Source organism: Coptis chinensis, chromosome 4 (genome assembly GCF_015680905.1).
Source record: "Coptis chinensis isolate HL-2020 chromosome 4, ASM1568090v1, whole genome shotgun sequence".
In the NCBI taxonomy this organism is placed as follows: domain Eukaryota; kingdom Viridiplantae; phylum Streptophyta; class Magnoliopsida; order Ranunculales; family Ranunculaceae; genus Coptis; species Coptis chinensis.
This window is the reverse complement of record NC_141459.1, coordinates 25,605,157-25,628,179: the sequence shown is the minus strand read 5'-3', so window position 1 is coordinate 25,628,179 and position 23,023 is coordinate 25,605,157. Positions and strand designations below refer to the sequence as shown.

Genomic DNA, 23,023 nt, shown 5'->3' with positions numbered 1-23,023 from the left:
AGGGGTTGTGGGTCACACATCCATGCGGCAATGCGATGGTGGTGTAATTGATACTGTTCTCTAGGTGCTTTTGGTAAAGAAAAGGCAGCGGGAAGGTGCTGTGACGAGCGTTGTCGTGAAGAAGTGAGGCTGTCGACATCATAGTTTCGCTCTGATTCAAGAAGGGTGGGAGTATGCTGCTGATGATGCAAGGTTGACACCTTCAATAGAATTTCGTCTAGTGCTTCTTCAATGCGGGTAACACAAGTCGTCAAAGTAGGTGGTTTCTCCTTGTTTTTTTTTGTGATTTACCATTATGAAAAACCCAAAATCTTAAAGAATCTGATACCAATTTGATGTATACTCGAAGGCGGAAGCAATCTTCAATGATAAACACCAATGAAAGTTTATGGAAATACCCAAAAACTAGGGTTTGAATAGAAAAACAAAATCTCTTAATTCAATAATAATAATCAAGTCTCAAAATCTTAAGGTTTACATCTGCTTATATAGAGAACTAGTTAACAAATCCTAATCATAATAGAATTTGCATTGGGAAACTAAAATAGAAGCTAGTCTAATTCTAATTAACTAAGGATTCAAAATAGAAATAGAATAAAAGATAAACTACAGGTGTAGCATTATGCATGTGTTGTGCACATAATAATCTATTGCTTCCTCGCATCACTTAGTTGATTTTTAAAGTTTATTATATCTCACTACCATATTTAGGGGGAAAAAACAATCAGTTCAGAGGCAAACAACATGCATGCACTGTATTAGAACTGAGCTCATCTATACCAAATATTTGGTCAGTATCTAAAAAACCTCGTAAAAACAAGAAAGAAAAAGCAAGACAGAAAGCACAAAAAACCTCATATTTACCAAATATACAGTTTTCCCTTCATATTGGAAGTGAGCTCTAAGCCTCTAACCGAGTCTCTGGTCAAACCGACTTCTGGTCCAACGAGAACACGATCTTCTTGCAATAATGTATTTAGCAGCGTTGACTTTCCAACATTGGGCCGCCCAACAATAGCTAACTGTAAAGGGGGCGACTATACCACATGGCCCAGCACAAAAAGACCATCCGAAGTCGGCTATGATTGGTTGGTGTAGAGAGAGAAAACAGGAGAGAGGAGATAGAGAGAGAGTTTGACTTGTTATTTTATTTCTACTAACCAATCACAGTCGACTTCGAACGTTTTTTTGTGTTGGGCCATGCGTTTTAGTTCTATCCAACTGTAAAGGTAGCTTGGATTCCTCAACCTCATAAATGCTACAGCCCAGACTAGCTTTGTCTGATAGAGAGAATCAATTAGAGATTAAAAAATCAAACTACCGTAAACAGGAAGGATTATAAGAATTTAAAATAAAATCACATCTATTAGGCTGAGTCAATGGCTCCCTATCCCCTTAAAAGTAGAGCTAAAGTCAACATAGTTGACTTTAGCTCTACTTTTAAGGGGATAGGGAGCCATTGGACTCGGCCTTACAATGGCTCAATGAGGATACATGTGTCCATGGGTGTCTTTATTTATAGATCAGCAGAGATAAGGACACAGATGAACACACACTCATATATATTACACAGCCATAATGCACCAAATGACAAGTTTTTCTCATAATGAAACAAACCAACAAGTTTACTGTTACTACAACTAAAAGCCAATGTAGCGACAAATATCCGAAAATACTTAACAACGTGACTGCCAAGGACGGAGTAGTGATCAACGAAGCATCTTAGGCACCATAATTGATCTATTAGGTGAGAGGAATTCATGGGAAGAAAAACTCCAAAATCAAGTTAGAGTACGTGTATTCCTGCATATAATGTTTTAAAAATAACCATGAAAAGTGAACACCATAAGCATGTATGATAGTACGAATGCTGAATGCATGAGTCAAGTACTAGATGAAGATTGAAAATATAGTAGGTATATGGACATTAAAAAGTTATAAGCATTTGGCTGTCTAATTTAGCATGCAACAAGTCACAGACGAGAATAGGACGAAAAAGAAAATCTAAAAAAACATGAAGCGCATTTATGGAACGAAGCATATACTCTTCAAGCAAAGGAAGAAGTTCTTCATAGAGGTCAACCATGCCTAGTCCAGTTTCAGCAGATATCCCAATAGGGTCTCCATATCCCAATATTTGGGCTTCTCCAGCAGTTGAAACAAGACACCCCGTATGATCATCAAGTGATTCAGATTTATTCATCACTAGAACAATCCTGATTCCAGATGCATGCTTCCGCAACCACTTTCCGACCTCCAAATCCATCAGATGCAGTCCATCTCTACTCTCTAGTGACAGTAGTACGATAAGAGGAACAATATAAATCCACCAAGTTAACTCGTCAGTATATAATATATATATTTGGCAGGTAAATCATGAAAATTCCATTGAATGGGAACATCAACTTAACATGAAACGAAAAATTCAAAGTAACACTAAAGAGTCGTGAATGAACTAACCGCACATCAATGAGGAAGATTGCAAATTGTGACCTTCTTAATACATTCCCAGTCATCTCTGCAGTTCTATCTAGAATGCTTCCCGTAGATGCTGCCATCTCTAAGCCAGCCGAGTCCAATACCCTAAACCGCAAATCACCCAACTTGGCAATACCTTCTCGTATGTCACGAGTAACATGATCATCAGGAGTATTATACACAAGAGCTTCTCTCCTCCGGATGAAACTAAAATGGCAGAGAATGACAAGTTTTAGATTTTTAAAAGCTGCAAGAGATAAAAGTAAAGAATCCGAGCGGAGCACTTGAAGGGGCAAAATAATGAACTGAAATGGCAACTGACCGATTAAAAAGTGCCGATTTTCCTACATTTGGACGTGATTACAGTAGGAAGGGAGTCGGGGTCAACTTTGGTGAAATCGATAACAGACATTTTATAACCACGTTTCTTTCTTGGCTCTTTAGTACGAGTAGCATCATGATACTCAGTACACAGATGAGGGAGTCCACAAAATCCAAAATGAGTAGAACATCTCCAGGGGTGCATGGTCGAACTACAGTTGGTATCTCTAGTAGAAGACACTAAATAAATTTGGATTAGGAAAACAATGTAAAATTAACAATATAAAAATTGACAATCTATCTAATAAGATAGGGGGTTTATTTTTTTTCTCACTAAAAGACAAAATAATAGCAAAGGTTGGTCCAGATCTGTTTGAGGAAAATCTAACGGTTGTTGTGCGGTATGCGAAATTTTATTCACGCCAAGTCGCGGTTCAACTCACCGAATGCCATTAACTCACCATATGTGAAATTTTTTTGGGGAATTAACTCTACACCCTAACCTTTGTCACTTCTAAAGAAATGGTTTTAAACCATCGGTTCTTCGCAAATCGACGCTGCCCCAAATCTCATCTCTCGAAAATTAAACCCTATAATCTCATCTCTCTCGAAAATCAAAAGGAAAGACTTAAAACCATTACTTTAATTTTGATTTTAACCTTGGTCAATTTCAAGTTGAATATTGAAACAATCAAGGTATATATAACTTCATTTATTTTCATTGTTTAAGAAATGGGGTTGTGTCAAATTATGATTTTTATGTCTTTTGTGTAGTGTTTGCTGTCGACTAAAGAAGGTTGGTTTGAAGACTAAATAAGGTGTTGTGTTTGCTGTCGAAAAGCGCATTACTTCGCCATTACTGGTAAAGTTTATTCGTCGTTGGAATGGTTTTCCTTCCTCATTGAGCTATAGGCTAAATTATATAATTTTAAGTGAGATCGGGGATCTCTGTGTATGCATAATATAGTTAAGAACTAATAAGTTTGGAAAGTTTTTGGGCATAAAAATAAGTTGATTACATTGTTACTAGGTTGATTGATTCATTAAAAAAGCACGGAGGATTCCAGGAGGTATTCTTGTTTGCCGCTCCCTTTAATAGTGAAGAAATAGTCGAGTGGGACTTGGGATGTAACTAGGGGTTAGGAGCTTGCAGGCCAAAATTCTTTTGCTGAGATTTCTGTTAAAATTTATGATGAAATATGACTTTTATTATTTGCATAAGTTGATTTATAGTCTTCTTCAAATCATTGGTGTTGAATATATTGTATTTTATCCCCAAGCGCTAGCATAAGTTGATTTATATTCTTCTTTTATATCGTTGGTGTTGAATATATTGTGTTGATTATATTGAGTTTTATCCTAAGTGATTGATGTCATTGAATGTTTTCTTTTCTACCTTTCCGCTAGGGTTTTATACCCATCTTCTCACCTCATCGTCGAGCACTCGAACTCCCCTTATCAACTCGATTCCAAAATCCCCAAATCCCCAAAACTTTTGATTTTATCAGTCACATATTCTTAGTTATATATATTTAGATAAAAATGATGTTGATGTGATTACCAGGCTTAGGTTTGTACTTTGTAGCTGGCTTGATTCTCTTAGTACGCTTCTTCTCAATATCTATCATTACTTTATATATTTGTTTATTGCTTTGGACTGCTTTATATTGGTGCTGTTTTCGTTAGATATTTGTCAATTATATATCAAACCTGAATAGAAAAAAGAAAAACATAGATTTGGCAAACTATTTTACTTCATGTTATTAGTCAACACCATTTTTTTAGGTAATATTTGAATATTATTTTTTACTTCCAAGTGAGAGGATTGGAGTCAATAGCTTACAATAAGGACTGTAGTGGTGTGGTTTTGTTCAGGATAATATTCATGAGCTTCTCAAATTTCACAGAAGTTGGTTAGAGCTCCCTTAAACCAATATTCTAGGTATAATATTTCACCCGCTTTTGTTTTTAGGACTCCCCTTATTAAACCATCATTTCAGTTATTATATCATTTAATTTTATGCATAATTTCCTTCCTAGGCAATCATGGTGAAAGAGCGAATTTGGGCTGTGAAAGAGCGAATTGCAACAATATGCATGAAATACTATTATGTGATTTAACTTTGTCCCGAGTAACGAAATTGTTTTTTTTTTACACACCCACATATATATATATATATATCCAGTTACATATCTATCATTATATTAATTGTTTATGAGCACAACTATATCAACATATTAACGGGGGTATCTTAGGTCGCGACTTCTTAGTTAAAGTCTTTGAAATGTTGATAGGTTTTTGAAACTATACCCAATTGGATGTTATGACAGGATTTAGGCTTTTGAAATGTTGAAAATACAAAAGAGACTCTACTGGATCACTTTGTGTCATAACAGTATGAAATACTATTATGTGATTTCACTTTGTATCACTTGAACATAGTACCGAGTAACGAAATTGTTTTTTTTTATACACACCCACACATATTTATATATACATATTTATCCAATTACATATCTATCATTATATTGATTATTTATGAGTACAACTATATCAACATATTAACAGGCGCATCTTAGGTCGCGACTTCTTAGTTATAGTCTTTGAAATGTTGATAGGTTTTTGAAACTATAGCCAATTGGATGTTATGACAATATTTAGATTTTTGAAATGTTGAAAATACAAAAGAGACTCTGCTGGATTTTTTTATTTTTTTTAAAAAAAATGATGATGCTCTTAATTGAAGACTCTCTCCCTTTATTTTTTTCATTCTCATTCTGATATGTATTGAATTAATGAATGTGTAAGGGTATGTGTAATGAGTTGGTTTGTAAGCAATGAAATGCATAGAATTGCAATAATTAAGCTCACTTAAGTATACGTATGAAATGATTATGAAGTATAAAACTATTGGAAATGGTTATATCATCGATCCAATGCTACCATAGAGATGGTCTTTTGGGGTGTTGTTCAAAAGCAATGTGTCTAGAGTGCCGACTGGCACGGGCATTCACTAGTGTAAAAATAATGTGCACTCACCATTACCAGTGTTGAGGAGGAGACTGTGTATGAGACGATAGTGATGATGGGAACGAGCATATGTTTTATTGGCAAGAAGACTAGTAAGTCACTATCTGAAACCATCTTCTCTGTCTAATAAAAAGGCTTGGTGTAGGCACTACAGCCCCCATCCAGCGGCTTCCCTTGTATTTCACAAGTTGTGACATGGCACATCGAAAGTCATTATAGTAGGGTATGTACCAATTTCCAGTGCTAATTTGAAAGAAGTATTGGTTCAATGTTGATTTGGTACTTTGTAAGTTGGGCTTTTATCATTCAGTTGGTTGGGTTTTTTTGGGCCTAATTTGAAACAGTGTCGTGGGCACGGGCTATATATTAGTACATAATAACTAGTATACTACATAACAGTGGGGCGTGAGCGGAGAGGGAGAGGGAGAGATTTAGAGGGCGTGGATAGGGAAAGGGACAAAGAGAAAATATGAGAATGAGTACAGAGAGAAACCAACCAATAATTGCACATGCCCCGCTTCAGCCCAGAACGTTCACTCCACTTATTGATTCAACTTTTAGACTCCAAACCTACTAGTATATTGCTAAGCAGTGGGGCGTGAGCGGAGAGAGAGGAAAAGGGAGAAGGAGGAGTGGAGAGGGGAGAGGAAGAGACTGAGAGTGCGTGGAGAAAGAGAGAAAAGGAGAATGTAAGAGATGAGGAGAGACATACCGAAACTAACCAAACACTTCTTGGTCCGGTGTACCCTAACTTGACTGAAGTTGAAGGAAAGCGGAGGGCTGGGCTTTAAGACATACACATGGGCCCATTGAGAAATGGGTCGAGAAATTGGCAAAAAGTCTACCAAACGTGCCCCCTTGGGACTTGACAACCAATCTATCATCAAACCCACACAAGTCCAAAATCCAAACAAAGATAAAATATCTCAAGAGATTCCGCACATGATAGAATCAGAATAGTGGGCACAGAGTTTATTACGAGCGTCAGTCCACTTGCACAATTTCAACGTGATCAGCTCCTGACACCGTAACGAGATCAAAAAGATAATCGTTATTTTATTTTATAATAATTAAATTAATAATTAAAGAGACAGCAAAAAAAAAAAAAAACACAGTGTGAGTGAGCGTGCACAGTAACAGACTAACAGTCCAATCAAACAATTTAAGGCAATGGATGAGAAGCATTGACACGACATATCCATCTGGCTCTATAAATATAATTCTATTTTAAGCCCTCTGCTCATATTTTGCATTATTATTTCTTCATCTATTGATCCAACAAGAAGAATTATTCAAAGATGAGTTTCAGAGACGATAATGAAGAAACACGTGACTTACGCAAGCCATTTCTACACACGGGAAGTTGGTATAGAATGGGATCAAGACAATCCAGCATGATGGAAAAACTAGGGTCCTCTCAATTCATGCGTGACGGCTCTGTTTCTGTTCTCCTCTGTGTTCTCATCGTTGCTTTGGGTCCCATTCAATTCGGCTTCACCGTATGTATACCCGTTTCTTCTTTAATCCTCAATTATTATTTCTTTTTAATTAATACACTTATTGTTTCTCAGTGTGGTTACTCTTCCCCTACACAAGATGCTATTACTAAAGATCTCAGACTTTCTATTTCTGAGGTGAGTCAATTTTAATTGTCTTGTATTAGAGTTTGGAGTGAGCTGGAATTGATTCATTTGTGTTGCCCAGTTTTCGTTATTTGGTTCTTTATCAAATGTGGGAGCTATGGTTGGGGCGATAGCGAGTGGGCAGATTGCTGAGTATATTGGGCGAAAAGGAGTATGTAAACTAGTTTTTTTTTTTTTTTTATGTGAGTTGATTGAATTGGATTGTTGCATTTTGTAGTCGTTGATGATTGCGTCGATACCAAATATCATTGGTTGGCTTGCTATTTCATTTGCTAAAGTGAGTGAGTTTCTGTCATACTCATTTCAATTACTTATATATATATTATAATGTGGATGAGTTATTAGTTATACTTTGTTTGTTTGTTTTGTTAATGTAGGATTCATCGTTTCTCTATATGGGAAGATTGTTAGCAGGATTTGGAGTTGGAGTTATCTCTTATACGGTAAGCTAAGCTCAATTCTATCTCTTTATTTTTTGATTTTTTGTTCTTTCCGATGCTAGTGGAAGCTTTATTATGGGGTTTGTGTGCTGTGTATTGGATAGGTTCCTGTGTATATAGCAGAAATAGCACCACAAGAAAAGAGAGGAAGTCTAGGATCTATTAACCAAGTAAGTTTGCCTTTTATGTTTTTACTCTCAATCGTGATAGAGTGTTGTTTGTTATGAATTAGTAAGTTAAGGATCAATTAGGTTGATTAGATCTTTTTGTGTTTTGTAGCTCTCTGTCACGCTTGGCATCATGTTGGCTTATCTATTGGGTCTTTTTGTTCCATGGAGAGTACTTGCGGTTTTAGGTCAGTTGTCATACTGCTCATTGTCAAGTCTTGTTCTTTAAAGATTCTCTTTGAGTTTGATTTCATGGTCCAATGAGTAAGAGCTATGATACTTAGGAGACTTCAATATGCCCAGGTGTGGTACTATTAAACAAAAACAGAAGTATTGTACAAAACCTTTTTTTTTGCATTTCATTAACACAAATTGCTTGCCTACACTCTCTCTCTGAAGTGAAAATCTGCAGAGTACATAATTTAGGGGGGTGCAAAATAAGAACTAGATCTTCTAATACATTTAATGTAATGTAAGGTCCTGTTTGGTAACAACAAAAGGTTAGACGAAAAATTTAGCATCACTACAACGTCTTCTCCCACTTGGGAAGAGTGCCTACTGATGTGATCAAAACTTTATAAAGATTCTGCAAAATTTTACTCCCACCTTATGACGCAAGTTAGTAGATGGCGTTGTCCCAAGTCCTAAGAAACCACAACATATATCAAGATATCATATTTATCCTATGCAAGTAAAGCTTCAAGTGCAATCTTTGCAATTGCACCTGTGCTTGTACTCATTGTTTAACAAATTTGGACTGCTTATATTATACTAGCTTCATGCCACGTGCCTAGGCACATGAAACATCCCAACATGGATGAGCCACAACACTTTTTTTTTTAAAAATTTATAATCGAAGTGAAATTACTATTTTTCCTTTATGTGCAAACTTTTTTCCCAAAACAAGAGCGTATACCTTCATTTAAATTACAATAAGATACATTCCGATTTCGATGTTGTTTAATATTAATAGTTATTCGCTTAGATTAGGAGAGAGAAAAAAATGAGATACATAATACGTATAAAGCCCAGTGGTAATATCACACATTAAAAAAAACCACATAGGGGCAATTTTGTAATTTTAAGTATATGACACTTTTGTAATTTAAATTGGGTAGAAAAGCATAAGGTTTTTTTTTGTAAATTAGATAAAATGTAGGGACTAATCTTTAATTTAGGCAAAATATATAGACTGCTATGTAATTATCGTACAGTATAGGGATGGTCTTGTAATTACCGTAAAGACTAGAATAATTACATAGCAGTCAGGAGTGAACGGAGCAAAGTGTTACTATGTCCTCGAGAAGAAGATTGAGAAGATGCTGCAACTAAATAAAATATAGACATGAAGAACGCATGAATGACCTGCAAAATATGAAAGAGTGGTTTGATATATACATATGCTGATATGCCATTGCCATAAAAGATTTGTTAAATTTGAAAAAAAAACGAATACATAAGCTTCAGGCTACAAACATAAATCACTTAATAAAGCATCAATTAAACATGGGTAAAATATGAAGAGCATAATACATTATTAACAGAGGAGAAACTGGTGAAAGAATTACTTCTTAAGCAATAATACATCATTCTTAAGAAGCAATTACATGCTCGGTTTGACATAAGAAGTTTTTCATCGAACTCCCTTTGAGAAATTGTAGCTCCCAATGCTACTGGAGAAGTGTCTTTGTAGTTTAGAGTTTCTTATTCCTATCTAAATTTTATGTGGACATTTGTTATCTTATTAATTCTAAATACTCAAGTGTCGGATTCTGAACTGACCAATACTCCGGTATACATTGTCGGAAGAAACTTACCTCTCAAAGTGATTGTATATGTGAGTCTCTTAACATAATAGAGTCGCCCCTCTTAAACCATCCATTCCTATTTTCTTAAAGCAACATTATCCCCACCCCTCCATCTAATATAGTAGAGGATGAACGCCTCAAAACAAAATAAAAAGGATCACCTTCCCTCTTCTTCCCACCCCACGTTTCAATAGCCCCCAAAATCGGGTGGAAAGATCATTATACCTTTCTAAACCCCATAATATTACCAAAACCAATGTTGTAGAATCGTAACTCGTATCTTAAACCGTAGAGGTTAAGAGTCAGATTAAATCTTAAACCATATCGTAAATCGTAAGATTTTTTTTTCCAAGTATTTTAGACTTCAAAAAATATATGTATAATTAGAAACTCATACATGAATGAAGTTTTAAAACCATGTTATTTATAAACCTTTAAAGTAGGCCCAATAAAAAAGGCCCGGTTTGAAAAAAGGCCCGGTTTGTAATTGTTGTATAGTTTAAAACAATATTCCAAGTTTTTTTGCCCAAATTGTTTGTAAAAAGTCTGTCCAAAATAAAAAGAAATATAAAGGCCCAATTAAACATTTAAGTTACAAGCCCAAATACCAATAAAAAAAGCCCACTAGGGCTTAGAAAATAAAACAATCAAGAGTCTTCTTCTCCAATAGTTCAGCCGCTCTCTCTGGTTCGATCTGCTCTCGCCTCTCTCTCTCCATTTCAAGCACTCCGACCACTCGATCTCTATGCCTCTCTCTTCTCTACTTCTGCTCTGTCAAGTGCCTCATGTGCTTATATTTTTTGAAAGTGATGGTGTTGTAAATAGGTACTAATTACTCACTTCTTTCTCATTTTTACTTCTTCCTCATCTTTTATTTAGATTTTAAACTGTAAGATTTAAGAGTTATTCCGATTTTCATAATTTCCGGTTTTTCCAACGAGTCAACTCGATTTCTATGCGGTTCGAGTTAACTCGCGAGTCAACTCGCGGTTTTTACCGGTTTCTACAACACTGACCAAAACCATAATCAAAATCGTGAAACATTACACTGACTCTGAAAAGCGTTCCGCTCTTTCTGGCAATACCTCCTTAATATTAAAACCTCTTTTTAACTTCCTAAATACTGCTTTTGATACTAATAGTTAAAAAAAATGAAAAAAACTGAAACCCAACAACCCCAAATAGGCAAATAGAGTTTATAACCAGGTTCAATATCTCATTATTTAAAAAAAAAAACCCACTTACCATGAACAATTCGGGACCAACCAACAATCTTTATATTCGATAGATAACTTGTGGATAGTACAAGTAATCACCGAACGATGGTGTAAAATGAAGAGAATAAACGATTCAGGATCAACTGTAAAGAATAGTAATCTGGTACCAATCAATTGTAGAGATGAGAGAAATTTTGAGCATAGATGAGAGTTTGGAGAGAGAAGATGAAAGTGTAACAGAAACATGAGCAAGAGAGATGGAGGGGAGCGAGAGGAAAATTTTGGGGAGTGTGGAGAGACTGAGGACAGTCAGACAGAAACCAACCAAATGACATTTTGGGCCACATACCCCCCGCCAAAACGTTTGTTCAGCTCACTTGATTAGGGATTGTTTTGTAGTTTATATAAAACATAGGGACCTAAAATTATTAAATATTAAATATATATTTAATAATTTTAGGTCCCTATGTTTTATATAAACTACAAAAATGACAAAAATGCCCATGTGACGGACATGAATTTTCCTGTTCATCAACCCCCACATTTTTCCTAGGCTACATTGACACGCCGTGTCGGATACGGATACGAATTGTCGGACACGGCAAAATATCAAAATTCGAGGTAAATTACATGCATTATGTGTCCGACACGGACACGTGAATACGTATCTGACACGGATTTTTTTCAAAATATGGCGTGTCCATGTAACCTAGCATTTTTCTAATGTACTAAGATATTGGACTTCACGAGGGTTGAAATGTGGTCACATTTGGTATAATCTCCTTTTAAAGGCACAACTTGGAGGCCAAATTTGAGCAAGTTGTTTTAGTTTGGTGGTGGCAGCAAAGTTGAATTGGATTTGCATATTTTTGATAATGTCTTTTACCCCATAAGGGGTTGTTTTTTTTTATTAGGGACTATATACGAATAAAATGTTCCAAACACCGAACCTTAGGAAAGTTGAGCAAAACATGGTATCGGATGGGATATGAGTAAACGCAGAGCAAGAGTGCCATAATTTCTGATTTGAGAAACTCTTAATACCCAAATGTTTACAAGAGTAAAAGTGAGAGCAGAAATAAAGGTGGAAGCGCTAGCCGCTGGCAGAAATGAGCAGGAGCGGCACTCCTAGTAATAGGATTTGGTTAGAGCATATTGGATGTGATCCCATATCAATGTCTTGAAATGTGAAAAAATGAGAGCAACGTCCTTTGTTGTGCTGTATCGATGAGATATATTATCTCTAAACAGTTTGTTCAGCTGTTTTAGAAGCTAGACTCTCTCTCTGAAGTGAAAATCTGCGGAGTACATAATTTAGGAGGCTGTGCAAAATAAGAACAAGATCTTCTAATACATTTAATATAATGTAGGGTCCTGTTTGGTAACAAGCAAAAGGTCAGACGAAAAAATTAGCTTCACTACAACGTCTTCAGGACATCTTCTCCCACTTGGGAAGAGTGCCTACTGATGCGATCAAAACTTTATAAAGATTCTACAAAGTTTTACTCCACCTTATGACGCAAGTTAGTAGATGGCATTGTCCCAAGTCCTAAGAAACCACAGCATATATCAAGATATCATATTAATCTTATGCAAGTAAAGCTTCAGTGCAATCTTTGCAATTGCACCTGTGCTTGTACTCATTGTTTAACAAATTTGGACTGCTTATATTATACTAGCTTCATGCCACGTGCCTGGGCACGTGGAACATCCCAACATGGATGAGCCACAACACTTCTTTTTTAAAAAATTTACAATCGAAGTGAAATTACTATTTTTCCCTTATGTGCAAACCTTTTTCCCAAAACAAGAGCGTATACCTTCATTTAATTACAATAAGATACATTCCGATTTCAATGCTGTTTAATATTAATATTTATTCGCTTAGATTAGGAGAGAAAAAAAATGGGATACATAATACGTATAAAGCCCAATGGCAATATCACATAAAATAAAATAAAATAAAAAACGCATAGGGGCAATTTTGTAATTTAAATTGGGTAGAAAAGCATAAGGATTTTTTTTGTAATTTAGATAAAATGTAAGGACTAATTTTTAATTTAGGCAAAATATAGGGATTGTTATGTAATTGTCGTACAGTATAGGGATGGTCCTGTAATTACTGTAATGATTAGGGACTGTTTTGTAGTTTATATAAAGCATAGGGACTTAAAATTATTAAAAAAAACAAAAATAACTGAGAAATGATGAAAATGCCCATGTGACGGACATGAATTTTCCTGTTCATCAATCCCCACATTTTTCTAATATAGTAAGATATTGGACTTCACGAGGGTTGAAATGTGGTCACATTTGGTATAATCTCCTTTTAAAGTCACAATTTGGAGGCCAAATTTGAGCAAGTTGTTTTAGTTTGGTGGTGGCAGCAAAGTTGAATTGGATTTGCATATTTTTGATAATGTCTTTTACCCAGTAACGGGGTTTTATTTATTTATTAGGGACTATATACGAATAAAATGTTCCGAACACCGAACCTTAGGAAAGTCAAGCAAAACATGGTATCGGATGGGATATGAGTAAACGTAGAGCAAGAGTGCCATAATTTCTGATTTGAGAAACTCTTAATACCCAAATCTTTACAAGAGTAAAAGTGAGAGCAGTTATAAAGGTGGAAGCGCTAGCTGCTGGCAGAAATGAGCAGGAGTGGCACCCCTAGTAATAGGATTTGGTTAGAGCATATTGGATGTGATCCCATATCAATGTCTTGAAATGTGAAAAAACGAGAGCAACCTCCTTTTTTGTGCTGTATCAATGAGATATATTATCTCTAAACAGTCTGTTCAGCTGTTTTAGAAACTAGAGAATGACCCCCTGCATGGGCAGACACATCTCCACCTAAAACGAGTTATGTCTAGAAGTTTGCAGATATTCTATCTTGATGTGTTAGTTTGTGAATATTTGATTGTTCTTATGAGTTTTCGTGTTTTTGACGTGTCATTACCTCAACTTATCGAGATTCCCTATCCGTTAGGTTCTCAAATGTACAGTGCTTTCTAAGGTTTTGGATTTTCGATTTTTGACAACCAAACCCATTCTTTGTTGACTCAATATTCTATATTTGATTTTAGTCGACTTTGTTTCACTTTGGTAAATGTCTTGTAGTACCTCTAGTTTTTAACTTTTGAGCGTCACATTTTATCCTTGTATTATTAATGGACTACTCTACAGTCTACACCAATTATACTCATGTCTGATTCGTTTTTCAAATCATTATGCTCTTACAAATGTCATTAGATTGCTAAGTATCACAATAACATCTTAATAAATGCTTATTCTCATGTTTGGCTATTTCCATGGCTATAAGAACTAGGTCTACTGACTTCCTTCTTTGATGAACTTATGTTTATTCTTTGCAGGAATTTTACCGTGTACAATTTTGATACCTGGACTATTTTTTATCCCCGAATCACCTCGATGGCTGGTAAGGATCATGGAATTACTTTTCCATCTCAACTGGTTTTGACATTCACTTCTTGACTATGATGTATTGAATTGCCTCTTTTGTGCTTTCTTTCTCTTTTCTTTAATCCAGGCAAAAATGGGTCTTATGGAAGATTTTGAAATTTCTTTGCAAGTTCTACGTGGATTTGAGACGGATATCTCCTTTGAAGTTAATGAAATCAAGGTGTTCTCTTGAACTACGTTCACTTTCTCATGCAAAAATTCAATTTAATCCATGATAATTTTGTCCTGGTATTTTGCATTGCCATCTTCAGACCAGGATAACTACACGCTGATGGAATTAGGATCGTTAAAAGTCAAGTTATTTAACAATTGCTATTCTAGTGGTATTTAGTATAATTTGGTTTGGTTTCTATTTAGGTTTCCTTGGACTACAAGGATTGAATTGTATAAATAAGGTAAGGCCTTTGGCCTTATGAATTAGGAGGTTGATTTATTGAGAATATAGTTTGTGATTTTCGGATTAAAAGTGTGTTGATTTTAGGTTATACTAAATTCCCATTTTCTATCAAATTAGGGTTAGATTTAGCCTCAATATATCAATGGTGTGTTGATTTGAGGTTTGTTTCTGCATTCTATTCACATCACACAGACTCATTGCAGATAAAAGCTTATATAGAATATGTTTCATGTGTTAACCATATGGGAATTGAGTTTATGCAGAGGTCTATAGCATCACCAAGAAGAAGAACTGCAATCCGTTTTTCAGATCTCAAGCAAAGAAGATATTGGTATCCACTAATGGTATCATATCTTGTTTAATATTTCACTGCTTTGGAATAGTATTCCATCCTAACAATTTTTAGAACCTAATTTGCTCTGATTGTTGATATTCTTCACAGGTAGGAATTGGTTTACTTGTGCTGCAGCAGTTGAGTGGAATCAATGGCATCTTGTTCTACTCCAGTAATATTTTTAAGGCTGCTGGTGAGGTGCTAATTTTTTAAGCTTGACGGTACTATAACCCACAAAAACGAGCATTTGATAGTGATACTTGCACACTGCTTTGTTATTCATTGTTTATATTTTTTGTTGTTCCGTTGTTCCTAAATTTGAATAAGTCTCTGAGAATATTAAATCGTACCAGTATTGGACTTTTTCTTTTGGTTTTATATAGATAATTGATAAGAACATACTCTATTAATTGGAATCACTTTTCACATTCACACATTGAAGTACAAGGACCTCCTTTCCTAGGAGCTCATTTTTTAGGGGTTTTAATTATATGAGTCTATTAAGCTATTACTGATGCATGAGCATGTATATTAGTTAATAATTAATTGGTAGTTTCTATTTCTCAGGTTTCCTAATTCAATTAGGAATAGGAATAGGAATTAGTAAGGTTTCCTATTTGGAATCCAATTAGATTTGTAAGTTGAATTTATTATATAAAGGCATCTAGGCCTTCATTGTTAGATGGTTTTTATTGAATATTATTTATTTCTTCTTGTTTGAAGGTTTAAACCCTAGTTTTAGGTGTTTGTTCTATTAATCAGAATTGATGTTTAACCATTGTTGAAGCTTCTGCCAACAAGATACATCAATTACACTTCTCCAATATTGCATATTCTAGGGGAGTTTTGTGGTGTAGTGTACACAAATTTGGCGCTGCTAAATAGTTTTTAGAGATAGAGGTCATAATCTTTTTCTTTTTCTAAAGGATTCCAAAAACTTGGTCTTTGTGCAATTAGGGTTTGATATTAGATGTATCTGCATTATCGTGCTTTTACATTATTATTATTATTCTGTTTATTCTTCTTGTTCTTTAGCATCTTAAATTATTTTAGCTAATTGGTGATTACTTCCTATTGGGAGTTGAATTAATTGAGGGGTGCTTTTTGAAACTCATGCACTCATTATTTTCTAAAGAAAGTGGTTTTTATCTTTAACTTAATATAAACTGCAGCTTATTATCTTATTTACTATCAGCACTGTACGCTTACCGATAAAAAAACGAAAAACAGCACTAGACTCTTAAGGTCAATTAAATACAAAATGACCGTGTCTTTAAGCTGTAAACGTGTTATCTAACTCTTGCTCGTATTTGATCAGGAATTTCCTCAAGCAATGTTGCAACATTAGGACTTGGAGTCATTCAGGTGGGAATCCTAACTAGAAATATCAAATAGAGAATTTCAGTTTAATTGGATATTTCATGTATTTTGTGTGAGCTTCTAAACATTATATGTTAAACAGGTCCTTGCTACTGGGGTTACTACTTGGTTGGTGGACAAAGCTGGTCGCCGGCTACTTCTCATAGTAAGTTTCAGAAAATACGAGATCCCAGCATCAGGCATTGGGTAAAGCTATCCAGCATTGGGCCTTTGGATTGCCATGTACTCCTATTAAGTTAAAGAGGAGTAACTGTCAAGCCTGAGACTTGGTGTTTGGCAATTCACCCCCAACCTTTCAAGGGATATGTGTTTCTTGAGCAAAATTAGTTTTTCTCTTCCTTTCAAAAGATGATATATAAATCCATCATCTGTGCCTTATCCCAACAGATGTGGGCTTTTGAGAACATAAATTTCTATTTACAATTTCAAACTAAGATTGTAAGAGAGTGATCCACTGGTGCAGGTTTCATCATCTGGAATGACTGCTAGCCTCCTCCTTGTTGCAGTTGCATTTTATTGGAAGGTTAGTCGTGCTGTGCACACATTAGACTCTTCATTTCGAATCATGTATTTATATTGGTTGCGAAGCTCAAGCGTTGGCATTTGAAGCTTATATAGTTCTGCAATTCCCAATATTTGGAGTGGTTTCTAAGTATTATTCACCCTTCCCAACCTAGGTTGCTGTGGAAGAAGGTTCTCGTTCCTACGGTGTCATGGGGATACTGTCACTAGTGGGACTTGTGGTATGAGCTTGCTCTCCGAAATTCTTAATATTGCTTAATCATTGTTAATGGTGTTATGTCACTTTTTCCTGACAATGAGTTTCTTTCAGTCCTTTGTAGTGTTCTTCTCTCTTGGAATTGGAGCTATTCCATGGGTTATAATGTCTGAGGTATGCTCTTTATATCAGAACTTCTGATTTCTCAAATTTTAATGGATCCCTTTTGAAAGCACAGAAAAATATGGGTTCACACCTCCAGAGCTCCTATATTGCTTTCTATTCCTTAGATGATTGCCTCTCCATGCCTGAACTGCAGCATTCTATTTTTATTTTGTTAGACACTTTAGCGTAGGACAGGATTTAAAATGGTAATGCTTTATATTTTATCCTCAGCTCCAGTCATAATAATATGGCTTGGCTTTGTTTTCAGTAAAAATAAAATTGACAATAGAGTGCATTATTCTTAATGTGACGTTGGCTCGTTGCAGATACTCCCAATTAATATCAAGGGCCTTGCTGGTAGCATAGCCACACTGGCCAACTGGCTTGTATCTTGGTTGATAACTATGACAGCAAACTTGCTTCTACACTGGAGTCAGGGAGGTGTGTGTGTGTGTCTCTCTCTCTCTCCCCCCACCCCCTTTCCACAGACATCAGATTACTTATTGTATCTACCTGCCGCGGCACATCTAAAATTCTAAATAAGCTTTATTTTGTGACAGGGACCTTTACCATTTACACAGTTGTGAGTGCTTTTACTGTTGTGTTTGTGGCGCTGTGGGTACCCGAGACTAAGGGTAGAACTCTGGAGGAGATTCAATGGTCCTTCAGATAAGTTTCGCCTTGGAAGATTTTGGATCTCAATATTTATTCTACATTCTGCTTGCGAAAACCGTCCAGAAGCAAATTGTAACATTATCTGGTGGTAATGTATACTGGTGTCTTCGAATCCAGTTTGCCTTCAGTCATTGAGTATATCCTGGCTTTTCTTTTATATGTTTGATTCTTTTGTATGTTCAATGTAACAATATATATAGGCTTGCCAATTTATTATCTGAGTTAAATAATAAGAAAATTATGTACCATTATTTGAAAACAGGCCTGAAAATGAATAGAAACTTTTGTGAATTTACCGAACAGGTTAACAAACAAAATGTAAATTTGGCCGAACAAAATAACTTCTGCTCTTAACTTCTGAGAGAAGGGGGAAGGAGAGAGACAGAGAGAGGAGGAAACAATAGAATACAGGAAAGGCAGCCAAGTTTGTGTAACTTGCAAGGGTAAAACCGTAAAACTACAACGACATGAAAGAGTCCTATTGTTTCTTGGATGACAAGAAAAGAGTCCTAAAATGAATGGTCATCTATTTTATTTTAACGTGGTAACTTTATATGTTTTAATAGTTAAGAAGGTAATTCCTAGAGAGAAGCTTTGAAAGAAAAATATGGGTTTGCTAAATATCTCGGTAGGATCAATAGAAAGGGGGGAAAAAGAAGAGAACAAGAGAAGAATCTAGTTTCTTGAGTGATGAATATTTAGATTCAAGTTGGTGTGCAAGGAATGGAACAGATTAATCTCAAAGGATCCAATCTTTAGAACCTCCCAAACTCAGAGATGCTTAAGTCTACGTCCTGCTCATGTACTGCGGCGGAATTGAGCACTTCTGTCTCACTGGTTCGGGTCAAGTGGTTCTCCTAACATTACGAGAATCGTAGTTGATTTTTAGAACGTGGGTTTGTGGATTCTCAATGGCCTCAAGCAATAATGCTTGTTTTTCAGATGTTGGATTTAAAGATTATTCTTCGGAAACCCATGAATGGGGCACATCTAAAGCGAAAACTTGGTGTATGTCGCTTTGGGGAAAGAGTAGATCCGTCTTCATTGCTGGAACTTTGTACTGGAAAATACCAAAGATTGTGTTGTGGTTGAACATTAAGACAGACAGTGCAGGTGTTGTGGTTGAACTGATAAGGAGGAATATTTTCCCGCTGGGGAGATCGGGGATTGCAATGGTGAGCTTAGTTACTCAATGATCATGGTCAAACACATAATGATAAGGGTCTTAAAAAAAAAATTGAACTCCAGTGGGTGAAGAGATATTGCTTACGCTTGAGCAAGATATTTGGAGTAACTGGAAGGTCATATTCCCTTCTGGAACAGAGATGTTTCGTCTGATATGCACGCGTCTTATGCAGATGTCGTTTGGTTTTGGGTAAAACCGATTTTGATATTAAGAAAAATAGTTCTTTATTCATACAATTTGAAGACTGGGGTGCTGCAATTGATACATGACTCTGATGTAAACGGCTGGGTGCATTTTTTCTCTTACGAGGGCAGCCTTACCCCAGTGCCTGGACTCTTTCTTTATATATTTTCTTTCTTAAGTATGAGAAAATTTTAGCTGTTTTTGGTTTCCGAATGTATTGAATTGCTGGTATATGACATGAATGAGACAACAATTTAGTAAGCAATAAGGAGCATATCAATGACAAAGTGTGGTGCACCGTGCACTTGGACGAATTCAGCTAGCTTAGCAGCTGTTGTGTGACCAATTTAATTTGAAGTCAATTTGGGACTGCAATACTGCATGCAATCCTAATCATTTCGTTTTTTCTTCTCCAGGTAACTCCCCCCATTTTCAAGTTGTATTTATTATTATTATTTTTTTTGTTACCATTTTTTTAGAGATGTGATAAATGATATAAAAAGGGACAAAATGTTGGCATTTCGCCTATCAGATTCTAAACAAAAAATACGAAATAACAGATAGCTAGCTATGAAGCCTGTGAGCAAGCTTGAGATCAAGGTAGCCAACTCATATATTCTCATTGTATTGTTAATTTGTTATAGATCAAACATGATCCACTTTTTTTTTCTACAGAGTGAACAACCAATAAACAGGGCTAACTTCTCCAACTTTAACAAGACAGAACTATGAAAATTGTCCAAAGACGCATTCAATGTCTACATTTAAACGCATTAAACATTAAAGAACTAAAAAAAGACACTGAAACAACACAGAACAAAATGTGTATGTGAATTCACTAACTATGATGATCATAGCATGACCGTTACTGTATTTCTTCCATCAACTGTAATCATGAACTGGGACATTGAGTCGCCATGAAAGGAAAGGGATAGTATTATTTGCCGAGTCGCTATCAGTATCTTGATCAATGAACCTGAATTCATTTCCTTGGTGGGTCCATGAGTTCATGTGATGATGGCCCATGTAGTGTTGCGGGTCCATGATTGTTGATGCATTGGAGTTGCTGGTGGAGGAAGTTGCAGCTCTCCTCTCTTCCTTCTTGTACCGAATTCCACAAGCATTGCAAAGTGACTGCAATAGATCACTTAAAAACGTCAGTTACCTTGTTTAAACGTAAAAGTAATATATAAACTTAAAAACACAATAAGAAATAGATATATATCAAATCAAATGTTAATGAGGGAGATGAAAATGACCTTACCTTTGGGCCTCTAGGTCCATTTCTCCACAAAGGGGTAGAAGTGGTATCACAGTTAGCACACCTTCTAGCAAGAAGAGGATCCCCATTCAAGTTGTTGAGAATACCATTATTACCGCCTCGGTTACTACTCTTATGTGTAGAAGCTGATGAAGAAGAAGGTTTCTTGGTCTGAAATATGTCCCAAGAAAACTTGTTAGAACCGCTACTCGAAGAACTTGATCTGTGGCTATGTTGATGATCGACGAAGTTGTTATTGCTTTGACGAGTTGAAGGTGTTCCTAAAGAAAGAGTACAATCAACAGAAGATGATGAGTTGAATGAATAAGCATCAACTTCGTCATACTGTTGTTGTTGATGGTTCGGCATGGAGAAAAACATGGAAAATGAATTGCTAGGAGCTGCTTGGTAAAATCCACAAGAGGAACATGGACTGAATGAATTCCCGTGAGAACTACTGCACCTATGCATCTCAATGAGTGATGGGAATATTTGTATTTTGCTTAGACTTTGAAACTATTGAGTGAAAAAAGCTCAAGTGTGGTTCATCAAACTTGCCTCTTATGTCCAAAGAGTGAGTGAAAGAAAGAACAAATGTAAAGATTTGAAGCTAAGTTATAGTCCTATAGAGTGATAGAGATGTAATGAATATATAAAATATAAAGATAGAGAAGAGATCGAGTGTACGAGGGAAAGTGAAGGGGTGTTTGTCTGATAGCTTAAATAGTTACTATAAGCACAAAATAAAGGTCAGCAACATCTGAGTCTACGTTGATTTCAATCACAAAGAAAGGAATATAGGCAGTAGTGGTACTATTGATTATATAGTATATATATATATATACTATAATAGGTACATAGAGATATCTGGATTCATAAAGAGAGACTCGTTGTGTGGGTGAGAGAGTTGGTTGTGTTGTGTCGTTACTAGTTTTGAATTGGTAATGGTATTTATAGTATAGAAAAAGTGAAGAGAGTAGTAATAGCGCAGGTAACAATGTTGAGTTTGGTCATAGGATTCAGTCAAAAGAAACCCACGTGAATAAGGGGAACAGTCTTCTATAGATCTCTGATATCTCTGCTCTTCTTCGATCACGAGGTATACGGTATTTACCCCCTCCAAAAAGACAGAAATTTTATGTCTGTATCCGTATCTCTGTTCTTTCTCTCTGCATTTGCCATTCCCCTACTTACTGCTACCCCTCCCAAGAAAAAAGGGTGCCTTGCATCTTCAACAGATTCAATTTAGTTCACTTGATCTACACACTTGCTGTACTTGCATGTCTCTATCCATGTTGTATAAATGCAAATACACATCATGTGTACTTTAATTTAGAAAGTTGCCAATGCAATTACTTGAGACTATTTTATTTTTCATTGGTTTAGCAACCAATTTGACAAACTAGACCTATTGAATATATGGTATTACTGTATTAGTTACAATATTTTGTGTAGCGTTTCACAGACACATGGATCAAGTGGTTATCTATTTTCATATGCCTTGATTGTGTGTGTTTAATCGGTTCTCAAAGATACGCATCATTATCTCGTTATCTAATTTTAGTATCCAAGGTAAATAGAAGAAACAATGACAATGACACGAATCGTAAGCATAGATTCATAGATATCTCCAGAAATCATAACCAGTTCTTCACCCGAGTGCTTGTTTGGAAACTAGGGGTACTTGTTTGCCCAGTACTTGTTTGGAAGCTAGGGGTATGTAAGAAAAGTCAGATAGTATATATTGAAATTTGAAATACAGTACATTTAGGCGGAATAGTCTAAATCAATTCTTCACCCGAGGAAATGGAGATTTTTGGCTGGTCAGGTACTCAGGTCTAGATAATCATAATTTCCACTTTGAAACTCAAAGCATAATCTAGTTGTCGATGATCTGGAGATCGATAATGCATATATGAAAAGTGAAAAAACAAAAGGTACCATCAACGAGATCGATACGCAGCAATCATCAAAGTAACTACATTCTTATGGATTTTGTTATTGAAGCAAGCAAAATGAACTAGCTTCTTCACTTCTATTGAGTAGTCAAACAAAGAAACAAAGAAAAAGGTAAAGTGATATATACCAAACCCCATCATCATATCCAAACCCCCAAAATAACACTTAGCTAGG

General features: G+C 35.7%; 2 protein-coding genes and 1 long non-coding RNA gene across 4 annotated transcripts; 1 reads left to right on the top strand and 2 right to left on the bottom strand.

The window, feature by feature from the left end:
• Window positions 1-1,440: 1,440 nt before the first annotated feature.
• Window positions 1,441-5,934, bottom strand: LOC147502915 (uncharacterized). The gene is made up of 4 exons (XR_015221848.1): window positions 5,840-5,934; window positions 2,801-3,039; window positions 2,461-2,685; window positions 1,441-2,289 (listed from the first exon to the last, which is right to left on the bottom strand). It is a non-coding gene; the product is annotated as an uncharacterized LOC147502915 (long non-coding RNA).
• Window positions 5,935-6,981: 1,047 nt separating this feature from the next.
• LOC147502914 (sugar transporter ERD6-like 6) lies at window positions 6,982-18,519 on the top strand. 2 transcript variants are annotated; one of them, XM_086607729.1, is made up of 18 exons: window positions 6,982-7,329; window positions 7,402-7,464; window positions 7,535-7,624; window positions 7,691-7,750; window positions 7,851-7,916; window positions 8,018-8,083; window positions 8,193-8,268; window positions 14,483-14,547; window positions 14,659-14,751; window positions 15,252-15,332; window positions 15,431-15,515; window positions 16,641-16,687; window positions 16,785-16,847; window positions 17,166-17,225; window positions 17,380-17,445; window positions 17,535-17,594; window positions 17,912-18,026; window positions 18,146-18,519. In XM_086607729.1, the coding sequence occupies exons 1-18, from the start codon at window positions 7,129-7,131 to the stop codon at window positions 18,256-18,258; spliced, it is 1,470 nt and encodes a 489-aa protein (XP_086463855.1). In that variant the 5' UTR covers window positions 6,982-7,128; the 3' UTR covers window positions 18,259-18,519. The 2 variants fall into 2 exon arrangements, with proteins under 2 accessions (XP_086463855.1, XP_086463856.1); XM_086607730.1 differs by lacking the exon at window positions 17,912-18,026.
• A 1,699-nt stretch (window positions 18,520-20,218) lies between these two features.
• LOC147502913 (GATA transcription factor 18-like) lies at window positions 20,219-21,795 on the bottom strand. The gene is made up of 2 exons (XM_086603917.1): window positions 20,894-21,795; window positions 20,219-20,763 (listed from the first exon to the last, which is right to left on the bottom strand). Exons 1-2 carry the CDS (start codon window positions 21,359-21,361, stop codon window positions 20,512-20,514), a joined length of 720 nt encoding a protein of 239 aa, XP_086460043.1. The 5' UTR covers window positions 21,362-21,795; the 3' UTR covers window positions 20,219-20,511.
• Window positions 21,796-23,023: the final 1,228 nt, after the last annotated feature.